Here is a 12,996-nt window from a genome sequence, read left to right as displayed (position 1 = left end):
ATGGTATTGCCTAACCAGGACTGTGGTAGGCCTGTACAAACAGACTCATTGAAGAGACGGGAAAGAACAAAATCTAAGGCATCAATCCCATGGATTACATACTCCGCTTGCAATCCATCATGATCCTTAGCTCTCCCGAGAGAGAGATTGATTTTGATTTTATTCCTGTTTTTTAAAAGATTTTGTCTCTTGATTTGCTTGTTTATTTTTGCGTTGTCACCTTCTTCCTTTCTTCTTTATTTCTTGTTTTCTTTCTCTTTTGTTTATTTGACGTATTTTAGTAAGCATTGGTTTGCCCAAGAGACTCCGCGGGTCATTAGAAACGCAATATAGCTGCTTATGCTTATGCTTGGGCATTGATGACGACCATAAGTGTTGCTTTGCTTGCTAAGTATGTCTTCCTTTTGTTTTTAAAAAAGTTTTTGTTACCTCTTTTTTCTTCTCTTTCGTTTTCTGTTTTTTTTTTCTGTGTAAATTTTTGGACTTTAGAATAACAATAATTCTAAATTTGTATGATTGGATATATTCTAGTCTTACAAAGGTATATCTCGCTTATTGTTGAAGGTAGCTGATTGCTTCACTTCTTTACAAACTTCTTCACAAACATAGGTTTCTGTGGGTACTCGTTCTGAGCCCCGAGAGGCACAAAACCATTGGTTTTGATTCTCAATCTTCATAATTCAATGCAATTGCTATTGGATCGCCCACTTACCTTCATTCAAGTAGAAAATATATATCTTTGACTGGAACAAATTGTGATAATGGGTCAAGAATCTTATTATAATTTCTTTGAATCATTGGTATATTCTTTTAATTCTTTCGTGTGACATACTTCTATTCATCCCACGCTCTTGATGCTTCATCAAGAGAGAAAATGTTCTAGAACTCCATCTTGAGGTTCTCCAAAGTAACGCAAGCAACACCGCCCTTTTGCTTGATCCACCATCTATGTGCTACCTCAGTGAACATGTGAGTGGCCTCGCGGATTTCCATAATGTCATTATGTACATCACAAATGGCAAAAGCCTTGTCCCTTTTTATGAAGCCAACCTTGGAAAATTCTTGGGCCTTCATATTTATTAGGCATATAGTTTGCTATGTTAGGCCTTCATATATCAAAATTCTTGGGCCTTTATATTATCAAGCATATAGTTTGCTATGTTAGGCCATGTTAGTTTTATGTTTTCTTGCGTATGGACACCAAACTTTGGTTCTGCTAGTTCTTTACCTTTATCCTCCCTAGAACACACTTCAACAAATGTATGCATAAAATTTTTTTTAACTCTTCTTGACTTTTGTTTGCTTATAATTGTTGCATAATAATTTGTTACAAGCATCTTCTAAAATTCCTATTTTGGCATTCAACTACTGAATCTTGCGTGTCATAAGGCAAGATACCTGTTGTATTGGCCGGACTCCCAATCCGAAGGGGTCGACATAGGAAATTTTCCATTCCACTTTCATCTCTCGCTCAAAATATCTTTCCATGTTTGAAGATCTTTGAAACCAGCCTTCACTAATCAAAGTGTGGTAGAACCCACTTTAACCACATCATACACAGCAAATAATGAAATTATCAATCACCACAGATTAAATCACAGGGAGCTAGAGCGCTCCTACTCAAAAACAAAGACACCAATTGGCCCCAAACACTGGCGCCCCTTACGGTATTTCTTTAATATTCTTATAAAGCCAAGAGGCTGATTACAATTTACAAGGTCTCTTGAAAGCTGCACCACAGGCAAACCATTGCCCACAGACTTCCAATATCTTGCACACCTTGCAATACTCAACTTTATATGGCGAATATGCATCCAATCACTAGGCAATCAAACATCCCAAGCGTGCAACAGATCCCAAATTCAAAACTCCAAGTATTATGGAACTAATTGAATTCATCCAGTCCACATGTCCTCCCACAGAGACGTCAGTGTGCTTTGATACCAATTTGTGGCGATCAAGTCGCCTCTTGCAAGTGCAAGTGCAAGTGCGTAAGACACTATCACAACTGCATGTGGTGCAATACATATGATCATAATAGCAAAGATGGGGTGGAGAAACCTACATCTCAAGTTAGTATGGATGAGGTAGTACATATGATAGGAGCAATCATTACTTTTTGACAAGATCAACAAAAGAAGGTAAATCAATTGACAATTAACTCCTCAAGTCAAAAGATGGTGCGATTGACTTAGCAGACAACTCATCCAACAAGACATTGTCTTCTTCTTAGCTTTCATCTCGTAGGGGACATTTGAAGGAGCAAAGCAATCTAAGCTCTTGCTGACTTTCAAAGGACATAGTTTCAAAGGCAACCAAAGCATGCCTATGCGATACCGATCTGTCATCAAAACTATCACCCGTGGCATCGAAGAAAGCTCTGAGGAAGAGGGAAGTTCTCCACAATTTCTTGCTTGAGTATTGCTAATGCAAAAATTAAGGAGAAGCAATAAGGGGTGAGACTGAGAAATTTTAGTTAAAAGATGACCAAGCATACCAGTGTCCAACAAAGAGAAGGGGATACACATGACATGAGTGTTAGCTCGGAGGTCAAGAAAAAGAAAGTGATGGAGGTAGTGCGAGAGCAAATAGCTGGTCTAGACTCAAAGACCACGGCCTTGGGAGTGGAAGCTAGGGCTACTAGGTTACAAAAGCCCATGTAGCCTATTCGTTGAGGGATGATTTAATGACATTCTAAGCTCTAACCCAACATGATTTTGAGACAGCTATCTCCACAAATCAAGGATTGAACGATAGCATTCTTGAAGAGGATGCCGGAAGGTAACAAAAGGCGCATGTCCAGGAGGAGAGTTTGAGTTTTGTTGAACGCCCCATGGTGAATCCTTCATCAAGGCATCAAGGGTTCTCATGATCCCATGGGTCATGAAGCCCTTAACAATTTTAGTGGACTCCCCTTGTTGGTTGAGCCTAGTCTAGGTTGAGGGTTCTTACGTGCTTCAAAGCGCTTCCCGTGGTCTTCTTACTCTTTTGAAGTGAAGTCCTCTCCAACATACAGTTGGGTCCCTTGTAGGAGAGCCGAGATGTTATGAAGCAATGTGCATACGACGTTGGGCCTGCCTTTACTATCATCGTATTTGCTTCAGCTACTTTTGCAGCCAAGCTTGCTAGTTGAGCCTCGGTTTTTTTCTTTTCAGCCTCCACTCCAAGCTCTTTCTGAGCCAGATGAGCAGGGATGATTTTCCCTTGGGTTTTGTACGTGTCTACATCAGCTGTTTTGGATGTGACTTGGCATTGTCCCTTTGTGTTGCATTTGGACAGTCTGGTCTTGCATGTGTTGGACTGTTCCTCCCAAAGGTTATATTTCGGCTTGCATTGTATGCATCTCCACACTTTGTTATTAGAGAAGAGCTCCCCTCTCAATTATTTGAATTAGTAGCATTTCGGACAGAGGTAATCAATATTCGCTTCTAGGGGCTTACACACCTAGTTACCTTTGTACGTACGTACATACGTAGACACACATGTACATACATAAAACACGAACATGCCTACATTACATACACAAGTACATCCTCCATAATAACATATGTACACACCTACATACCTACGCACATACCTATATATATCCACCTAGCTATATATGTAGCTACTTGCATACATAGACACATACTTTTGGTGAAAAGATTTACACCAAGATGATTAAAAGGATGAAAATAAAGAAAAGAAAAGAGAGGGACCTATAGCAAATTCATATATTTCATTTTCCTTGATTTGTTTCTTGAATGGTGTGAATTCAATTTTTTACTTGATGGTTGGGTTGAATGGATTTGTTTTGTAATTTCTGTCATAACGTCTCTGACAATGATGTTTAACTACAAATCATACTGTGAACTTCTTGATAATCTATTTTCTATCATAGAATGGGTAATTTCTTCAGATAGAGGCTACTTCAAATTAACAGGCTGTATTTTCACTCACATGCTCTGCACATAGAACTTTCCGAAAGAAGGTTTCCAAATATATTTTGCAAAGAGAGTTGCGAAGTACTTTCTGAACCCCTGATGTTGGTAATCAGGGGCAGTGCAAAGGCTTCAGAAACAAGGCATTTTATCCGTTGAAGGTATTGCAAGATCAACGGAAACATCCATCAGTAAACTTATATACCCGGTAAGGTGTAGTGTAATGCTAAAGTTTGGAACTTGGATCCTTTAATATTTCATCTGCAGGTGTACTGTCATTTTTGTTTCTTTGGAAGCAAGAATTATGTCTTCTTTTTGGATCATGAAAGGTTGGGTTTTATTCAAGAAAGGCGGGCTACTTGAAGAAATTAGCAGCATTGTGTCAGGACAGATATGGTGGAGACATCCCAAACAATCTACAAGACCTTCTCGCTCTTCCTGGAATAGGTCCCAAGATGGCTTACCTAGTAAGTCTCAAATGAGCTGTGGGATGAGCGATTCATTTTTAAATGGGGGGGAAACACAGTAATTAGGCAAATAAAGGTGGCAATTTTGTTCTATTAAATATTAAATTGTTGCAGATTATGAATGTTGCTTGGGAGAATGTTCAAGGTATCTGTGTGGATACTCATGTCCACCGCATTGCCAACCGGCTTGGCTGGGTTGGACAATCAAACTCCACAGGACTTCCGCAGGTGAGCACTTGTCTAAAAATTTATGGGACAGGAAGGGATATATATATGCTTGTTAAAAATACAATTGACTCAATAGATTTGGGCATGCATTGGCCTTCTTTTGTTTAGCTTTGTCAATCAGGCCAGATATTGTTTTGCTTTGTTACTTACGATGTGTGCATACTCACGTCCAATGCATTGCCAACTGGCTTGGCTGGGTTGGACAATCAAACTCCACAGGACTTCTGCAGGTGAGCACTTGTCTAAATATTTATGGGACAGGAGGGGATATATATATGCTTGTTAAAAATGCAATTGACTCAATAAATTTGGGCATGGATTGGCCTTCTTTTGTCAATCAGGCCAGATATTGTTTTGCTTTGTTACTTCCCATTTGTTTTTAAACTTTAAGACTCCTTTCCGTTTTTCTTTATGTATATTCTGGCCATTTTATCCAACAGTTCTGTTGTAAGTAGCTGGCAAGTTTACTTCCAGTTTTGGTTTTCTTGAAAGCGTTGCAGCTGAAAAGAGCTAATTTTTTCACAAGACAGGAACTTTCTGTCAAAGAATATATAGGTCTGGAAGCAACACATATGCTGCATACAGTTTTTATGGCAATAATGTGGTATTTGGTGTGTTAGTGGACGTGTGGGTTTTCACCTTGTGAAGTTTCTGTCTAAGTTGCGGCTGCTGATGTTGTGGCAATATTTTTAGCAGTCTGCTCCCTATCAGGTACCTTCCCCAAGTTTTGTGCTTGGAACTGCTTATATGGCGAGATTAAGATGAAATACTCATTTTGTCTTCCTGCTCATTGTTTGACACTACCCTCCTGCCCCCACATCTCATTTGAGCTCTTCAACCCTTCTCCCTAATTTTTTTCTCCCTCTTTGCATGTCTCTACTCTCTTTTCTTGCTTGCTGCCTTCCACCTTGCTGTTTGCCTCTCTTCCTTGTCCTTGCTTGCATCATTATTCTATTGTCTATGCACTTTTCTCCTGTTCCCTATCCCTTCTCGGGCCTCGGCTTTGCTGCAACTCAGTTGCCTGCCCTGTTGATGCAGAAATTGAGGTAGGAAATTTCCTTGATGGAGATGGATTTTTCCGTTTGCTTCTATTAGGATGTTCTTGACCCACCGCTCCATAAGAAGCACATTACTCCTCCTGATCATAGGCACAACAATAAGCTACAGTGTCCCGTGCCACCGTATACTTGTTGTCCAGCTACCTGAGCTACACAAGGCATCTATGCTTAGTGATGGTTGTTCAGAACGAGGTCCAGCCCATTAGGGGGAAGTGGATTTGCAACCCTTCAAATAGTTAATAATCCATTTTAGCCCAATTCTACACTTTTGACTTGAAAATTTAAATGAAGCAAAACATAACAATCCCACGAGGCTCCTTGAATCACCACAGGCTCACCATGATCATTAAATTTTTACCAAAGATTTTTTTTCTTCCCAGCATCTGGATAAAAGCGAGACATACAAGACGCCTTGTACAGTAAGAGGCATCTCTGCTATCCCCCACCCCCCTTCCCCCTCCCTGCCTCCCTCCGCCCGGCCCTCCCCAAAAAAAACTAAAACATTTTTGCATGGGAAGGGTGATCTCTTCTACATCCTCTTTGAAAAGCAATCATCCCTTTATTTGCTGTGAGACTAAGAAAGAACGAAATTTGATTAAGTCTAGGCTCCTACACTATGTGAAATTTCTATTCTCTTGTTAAGAGTCATATATTTTCAGTTTTTGTCACGTGACTTACTTTGACTCTTGAATTCTTGCAATTTTTGTCATCCGAACTTTGGAGCTTGGCAATCATGACTCTAGTTTTTGGATTTCCATTATTGGCAGCGTTCTTAGCTCTTTGTTGTTTGCAGTTCAATTTAAATGCTAGTTTTTAATGAAATAAGACACAACAAATACATACAACCTTTGAGGCAGCTGTCCCTAAGGGGATCCCTAATTGCCTCATGAGTCAATTCACATGATTCATGACTCATGAGGCATCGAGACTTTCCCTTAAGAACCATGCATGCTCGTTCTACAACGTTATAAAATCTTACCTCTTTATCAACCAACATACATGAGTATCTTAAATGGAGATCTTCTTCATCGAGGCCTGTTAGAAAAGTTCACTGATCCATTTGTGAGTCCCATATGAGCAGGCTGAGGGTTAAGTTGCCCTAGTTAGTGTGGAGACTTACCTGGAATTGTGCCTAGTGTACAACCTGGTTCATGGTTTGCAGTACGGGCTGGTACAGTCTTTGGAACAGTGTGCAGCACGCGGGTGTTTGGAACATTGCGCAGGTCAGCAGCACTCCTGCAGCAGCCTTGCAGTATTGGGACAGGTCTATTTATAGGCCTGGCATGGCCTGGGAACAGGTGGGGTATATACAGATAGGCAGACCTGGATGTTGGTCGAGCTTAACAGACCCAGGTCAGCTGGGGTCTGTTTTGGTAAAAATTATTGACTAGGTTGGCCTGGTCAGGTGCCTGCTGCCTATAAAAAAGGAGTCTTAGTTGGCTCAGTTCAAATCACACAGAATCCCTTGACAGAAGGCATGTAGGAGCAGAACAGAGTCAGCCTTTTTGGCCCATAGTTATGAAACGCGCCGCGAAACGCGTTTCAGGAAAAACCCCCAGCCAGAAATGGCGTTTCAGGGCTGAAACGTTTCAGCCCCCTGAAACAGCTGTCTGAAACATTTAAGCCAGTCTGAAACGCGTTTAGGGACCCTGAAACGGGCCGTTTCAAGTAACACATGCTCCATTCTAAATCGCGATTTGCGCCAATGGGTATTCTCTCTCTCCGCGTTTTCATTTTCTGCAATCTTTCACTCCCTCCACCCCTTCAGCCTCACACTCTTGGAGTTTTGAGGGTTTTCTAGCCCTCCTTCAGCCCCATTCACTCCTTGGGAGTCCTTTCTCTCCTACAGGCTGGCTCAGCCCCCCTCCATCATCCACTCCCCTCAGCCCTTCTTTATAGCTCAGCTGCTACTCCTTCAGCCCTCTCTTTCAGCCCTCTTTCAACCCTCCTTCAGCCCTCTCTTTCCGCCCTCTCTTTCCGCTCTCTATTCAGTCCTCTTTTAGCCCCCTTTGTTCAAGTTTCAGCCCTCCCTTTCAGCCCTTCAGCCCTCTTTCTAGTTTCAGCCCTCTTTCAATCCTCCATGGCTTCAAGAAGCCATCCTTGAGGCTTCTCCCAAGGCGGACTTCACCCAAGCAGATTTTCGGTGGAGTCAAGTTGATCTGCTGGGTTCCTATAACAGCAAGAAAGGAGGCGCTCGTCGCAGGTTCATGTCTAGGTGGTGTGGATTGAAAAGAGGTGGGATCCCTGATAGGGTGAAGGCCCATCTTCTTGGCATCAAGGGAGAGGGAATTACGCTATGTGGCGTAGTCTTCGAGGCAAAGAAAGCAAGGTTGGCACGAGAGGTTGAAGCATTTCCTCCCGTAAATAGACTAAAGAATATTGCATCCACAGGTGGAGGAGCTACTTCAGGGTCTCATGTGGCTACGGCAAAAAGGACTCCTCTTCCCTCCGCTACAGTTTCCTCTTCTGGGAGTGCACATGTTCTTGGAGCTACAGGTTCTACTCCTAGTGCATCTCCTTCACCTCTCCCACCTGCACGAAGGCAAGGAACCCTTTACAATAGAAGGTACAGGTAGATTCAGCCATGGACCTTTTTTTTACTTGATCGGATTAGTTTCAATGTTGCAAGATCTACTTATTTCAAGGAGATGTTGGCCCACATATATCCCTCCCACTTTTGATGCATTGAGGGGAAAGCTTTGAGAGGATGAGGTGAAGGCAGTTTATGAAGCCATTCAGCCTGTGAAGGAGAAATGGCATAAGTGTGGGGTCACTTTGGTTGCAAATGGTTGGAGTAATGTGCGGAGTCGCTCACTTGAGGGCATTTTGGCATATTGTAGATGATCTTCTCTTTACATACACTCCATAGAGTGTGGAGTACAGCAAAAAAAAAGCAAATGTTTTGATGCAGATGTGGGCAGATGTAGTGGAATATGTGGGCCATCCGATGTTGTGCAGCTTGTTTCATATGGTGAAAATACCAACAAAGCTGCAGGTGCATTATTGGAGCAAAAGCATCCTCACATTCAGTGAAGTTCTTGTATTGCCCATTGTTTAAATAATTTGTTGAAAGATATTGGCAAATTGCCTTGGGTAAAAAATAGTATTGACAATGGAAGAGAGATAGTTGCATTTATTACACATCATCATTTTTCTCTCTCCTTGTATCGCAAGGTTGCAAGCAAGGAGCTCTTGAAGTATGCGGAGACAACGCTTGCATACAATTATCTGATGCTTCGAAGACTCATTGAAATGAGACTTGCACCTAAGTAGGTTGTGGCAAGCCCAAATTGGGATGCATGGCCCACTTATAGGCAGGCCCTTTGGTTGTTGGTCTATGACTTGTGTATAGGCAGCGATGGCTTTTGGGCTAATGCATCACACATGTATGCTTTGTGTTAGACGATTGTGTTGTTGCTGAAAAAGGTTGATGGAGATAAGCCTAATATTGGCAAAGTATATCAGGGGATGGATCGCATGATAGAAAATATCAGTGATAGAATCTCTATTCTCTAACACACACTCAGATCACGGGCGATGGCATCTGTTATTTCCTCCTAGCCTACTCTCCTGGATCGCACGTTTTTCAATTAATTCGTCCTTTTTCTTCCTCATGCATATCCACAAGACCCTCATTTTCCTAGATGGTTCCCCTTGCCAAATGTCATCATTTTAGCCTTTCCACTTGGTGCACCATTTATCCCTCTCTTGGGGCACATTTAAAACCACTTGCCCCTTGGCATTATTGCACATTTAGGTGCACCTAGGCCTTAGCACTCAGAACCACCTAGTCAATGCCATTTCACCCTCACCTAGGACCTTGGCAGTTACTTCTCTTGACCATTTCATTTACGCACATAAAATATTACAGAAGTCGGTCATCTAAGAGAAAATGCCCACTTATCTTTCCGAGGTCATGCTATCTCGGCTAGAGCATAACATTCCTTCCCTCTTCAAGCATCAGCGTCCTCGATGATGAAATCTGGGAACACTTTCCGTAACTGGTATACGGATTCCCAGGTAGTTTCCGATAGAGGCTGACCATGCCATGCAACCAACACCGTGGGTATCTTTCGATTTCGTATTTGCATTGTTCCTCGGTCCAGGATTCTTGTTGGTTTGCGTCTTGCATTATCCTCTATCTCCTGAAACAAAACCACACCTTCGAGTAGTGAGTCACCAATATGCAAAAATTTCTTTAAACGAGAAACATGAAATACTGGGTGCACCTTACACCCCGGTGGCAAGAATGTTATGCTCTAGCCGAGATAGCATGACCTCGGAAAGATCGGTGGGCATTTTCTCTTTTTGTTCAGGGGTCAACCGGGACTTTGACCAAGCCCGGGCTGCCATTGGAGTTATTTTCCTTTTCACCGCAACGGTGGTATTTGTTTTTACTGGTCCCTCAACCGGCTTCACCTGCTTGGTTTGGCCACTTGGCTGCGAGACACTTGTCTTTGAAGTCCATTTCCTCTGAAATCCCCCTTTTTTCGGGTACTCATACTGAGTCCCTGCCTGCACAAATCCACCAGATCTGCCTCTGGCATCCTCATAGTTCAGGGCTACTGCAATAGATTCATCTAATGTAGTCACATATTTAGCCCGAACTTCCATTTTGATCTTGTCGTTCAGTCCATAGATATAGTCTTTTAACTGAACCGACATAGGGAGAGGGTCTGTTATTTTCATGACACATTCCCTGAATTTGTCGGTGTACTCTGCCACCGACAGACTCGTCTGACAGATTTCTATAAGCATCCCAAGCTCGAGACTCTTCATCAGGTGGGAGAAAGTGTTTCTTAAATTCAGCTTTAAACCCTTCCCAGGTGGTAGGAGCAACTTGATCCTTCTGTTGCTTTATCCACCATCTATCCGCTGCCTCAATAAACAGGTGAGTGGCCTCACGGATTTTCTTTAGATCAGATCTGATTTCACAAATGGCGAAGGCTTCTTCCCACTTGTGTAACCAGACCTCGATCACATCAGAACTGCGCTCGGTCATCCGACCAGCGTACTTCTTCGGTCTATAATTAGCGATATTAGGCACTTTGACCCTCGCGCGCTCTGATGAGTTTATACTGGGCTCTGGCTCTGCTGGAGCTTTGCCCTTATCAATTCTAGACGGTCTAGCTGACAAGGCTTGCACCATCTTCCTGATCTCATTCTGACCAGCGTTCACTTGAAGCTGCTGGTTCATAATCTGCTGTAAAGCATCTTCTAATATCGAAATCCTACCGATCAAAGTAGGTGCTGTGTGATGTGACATTTGTTGCGTAGACCGTGCTCTAGACTCACTAGGATTCACCCTAGAATTTTGTCCTTCTGCCTCCATAGTTTCAAAAGGGAAAATGGTTTTTTTTTTTTTCCAGTCTTTTCTAGAACCCAAAATAAAATATATATACACCTCTTTTCTATTTTGCTTTCCTGTTTTTCTTTCTCCTGCACACTAAACTCCCAAATATATAATACTCTGAACGTTCCTTTTACGGTGCAGGAATAACAGGACCATATATAAAACTGCAAAAGCTGTATCGAAAGAAGGTGCTCCCTGATTTTCTTCTCGAAATGTTGATTGATTCCCCTTGTCGTACTCATCTCTGGTTCGCTTTTTTTTATATATATCTCGAGTTCAACGATCGGGTTTTAAGCATCCTGGGCTAACCACGATCTTTTCCCTCCACCGTTAAAGATACCAAAGCGCCTGATGTAGCTCCGATGTCATATCCAAACAAAGCAGCCCCATCAACGGCTGGAAAGAAAAACGGTAAAACCGCGGAAGTCCAATCAATGATTCATCATCGTCGCTACCACCGATGGGTATCCTGTTGTCACTCGCCCCTGATGCGCGTCGTTTCACCGGCGACCTTCTGGAACTATGACGTAAATTAGCCACGGAAACTTGGCAGGCGATGGCGATGGCGACTCTTCCTACGTTGCCCGTTTCTCCTCACCTCGTCAATCCACCAGGATATCTAGGCCTACAGTTCGTTAACCGACGGAATCTCTGTAGGCTTATAGATGGACATCGCTCTGATGGAGGGAGGCCTACGTAAATGAGCGTAAGTGCCCGTCAACACCACGCCACATCGTCACTGCAGAACATCAACCGGAGATGCGCGTCCACCTGCTCCCGTCACGTACAGCCTTCGTCACAACCAGCGATCCTCACGTCCCTCGCACGTCACGAACAGGTGATGCAATTGACCACCTTGCGTCACTTCTGCGCTCCAAGCCTTCCTTCCGTCACCTAACTCGTCGCTCTTCCTTTGCCTTGAGCTCTGATACCAATTGATAGAATCTCTATTCTCTAACACACACTCATGAGATCGAGCGAGATTATCAGTCACCCATGCTGATGTAACACACTAACTTCTAACTACAGACAAATCACGGGAGAAGCACCACTATTGTTCCACCCAGTCAACCTTGTTGAAACGTGAGAGCCAACTGAGAATTCCAAAAAAAACATACGTGAGAGCTCATTCTCATCTCTCTCTAGCTTCAACAAGCCCCATCTCCCTAGATGGATCTAGATGCCATATGTCATCATTATAGGGCCTTACTAATGCAACATTTCACCCCTCTCTTGGGATGCTTTAGTTTCCTTTGCCCCTAGGCACATTTATTGCATTAGACCCTTAGCCTTAGATCCACCTAGTCTGGTACTATCAACCCTCACCTAGGACCGGGCGATGGCATCTGTTATTTCCTCCCAGCCTACTCTCCTGGATCGCACGTTTTTCAATTAATTCGTCCTTTTTCTTCCTCATGCATATCCACGAGACCCTCATTTCCCTAGATGTTCCCCTTGCCAAATGTCATCATTTTAGCCTTTCCACTTGGTGCACCATTTACCCCTCTCTTGGGGCACATTTAAAACCACTTGCCCCTTGGCATTATTGCACATTTAGGTGAACCTAGGCCTTAGCACTCAGAACCACCTAGTCAATGCCATTTCACCCTCACCTAGGACCTTGGCAGTCACTTCTCTTGACGATTTCATTTACGCACATAAAATATTACAGAAGTCGGTCATCTAAGAGAAAATGCCCACCGATCTTTCCGAGGTCATGCTATCTTGGCTAGAGCATAACAATCAGAGTGTTAGAGAAAGATCCCCAAATGTTGAGAGAGCTGGAGAACTTGGCCGTGAGCAGGTGGAACCAATACTACTCTCCCATTCAGCTGCGTTTGTGTTGTGGACCCAGAGTTTCAACACAAGGGAAGTGCACAACAAAGTGACACCCTCACTGATGATGATGATGATGATGAGAAGGAGGAGGAGGGGGAGGCGGAGGAGGAGGCATCAGATGATGATGATGA

General features: G+C 43.0%; 1 protein-coding gene across 1 annotated transcript in view; it reads left to right on the top strand.

The window, feature by feature from the left end:
- The window catches only part of LOC147898916 (endonuclease III homolog 1, chloroplastic-like), a 67,222-nt gene that overhangs the window by 32,746 nt on the left and 21,480 nt on the right, over positions 1-12,996 (top strand). The window contains exons 5-7 of the mRNA XM_087379248.1: positions 4,037-4,128; positions 4,250-4,387; positions 4,502-4,615. Of these exons, the coding sequence (XP_087235374.1) occupies positions 4,037-4,128; positions 4,250-4,387; positions 4,502-4,615 (344 nt within the window). The remainder of the gene's footprint in view (positions 1-4,036; positions 4,129-4,249; positions 4,388-4,501; positions 4,616-12,996) is intronic.

Source organism: Dipteris shenzhenensis, chromosome 9 (genome assembly GCF_047967505.1).
Source record: "Dipteris shenzhenensis isolate YYH24624 ecotype China chromosome 9, Dip_SZ_1.0, whole genome shotgun sequence".
Taxonomy (NCBI): Eukaryota; Viridiplantae; Streptophyta; class Polypodiopsida; order Gleicheniales; family Dipteridaceae; genus Dipteris; species Dipteris shenzhenensis.
This window is presented reverse-complemented; position numbering and strand designations above follow the sequence as displayed.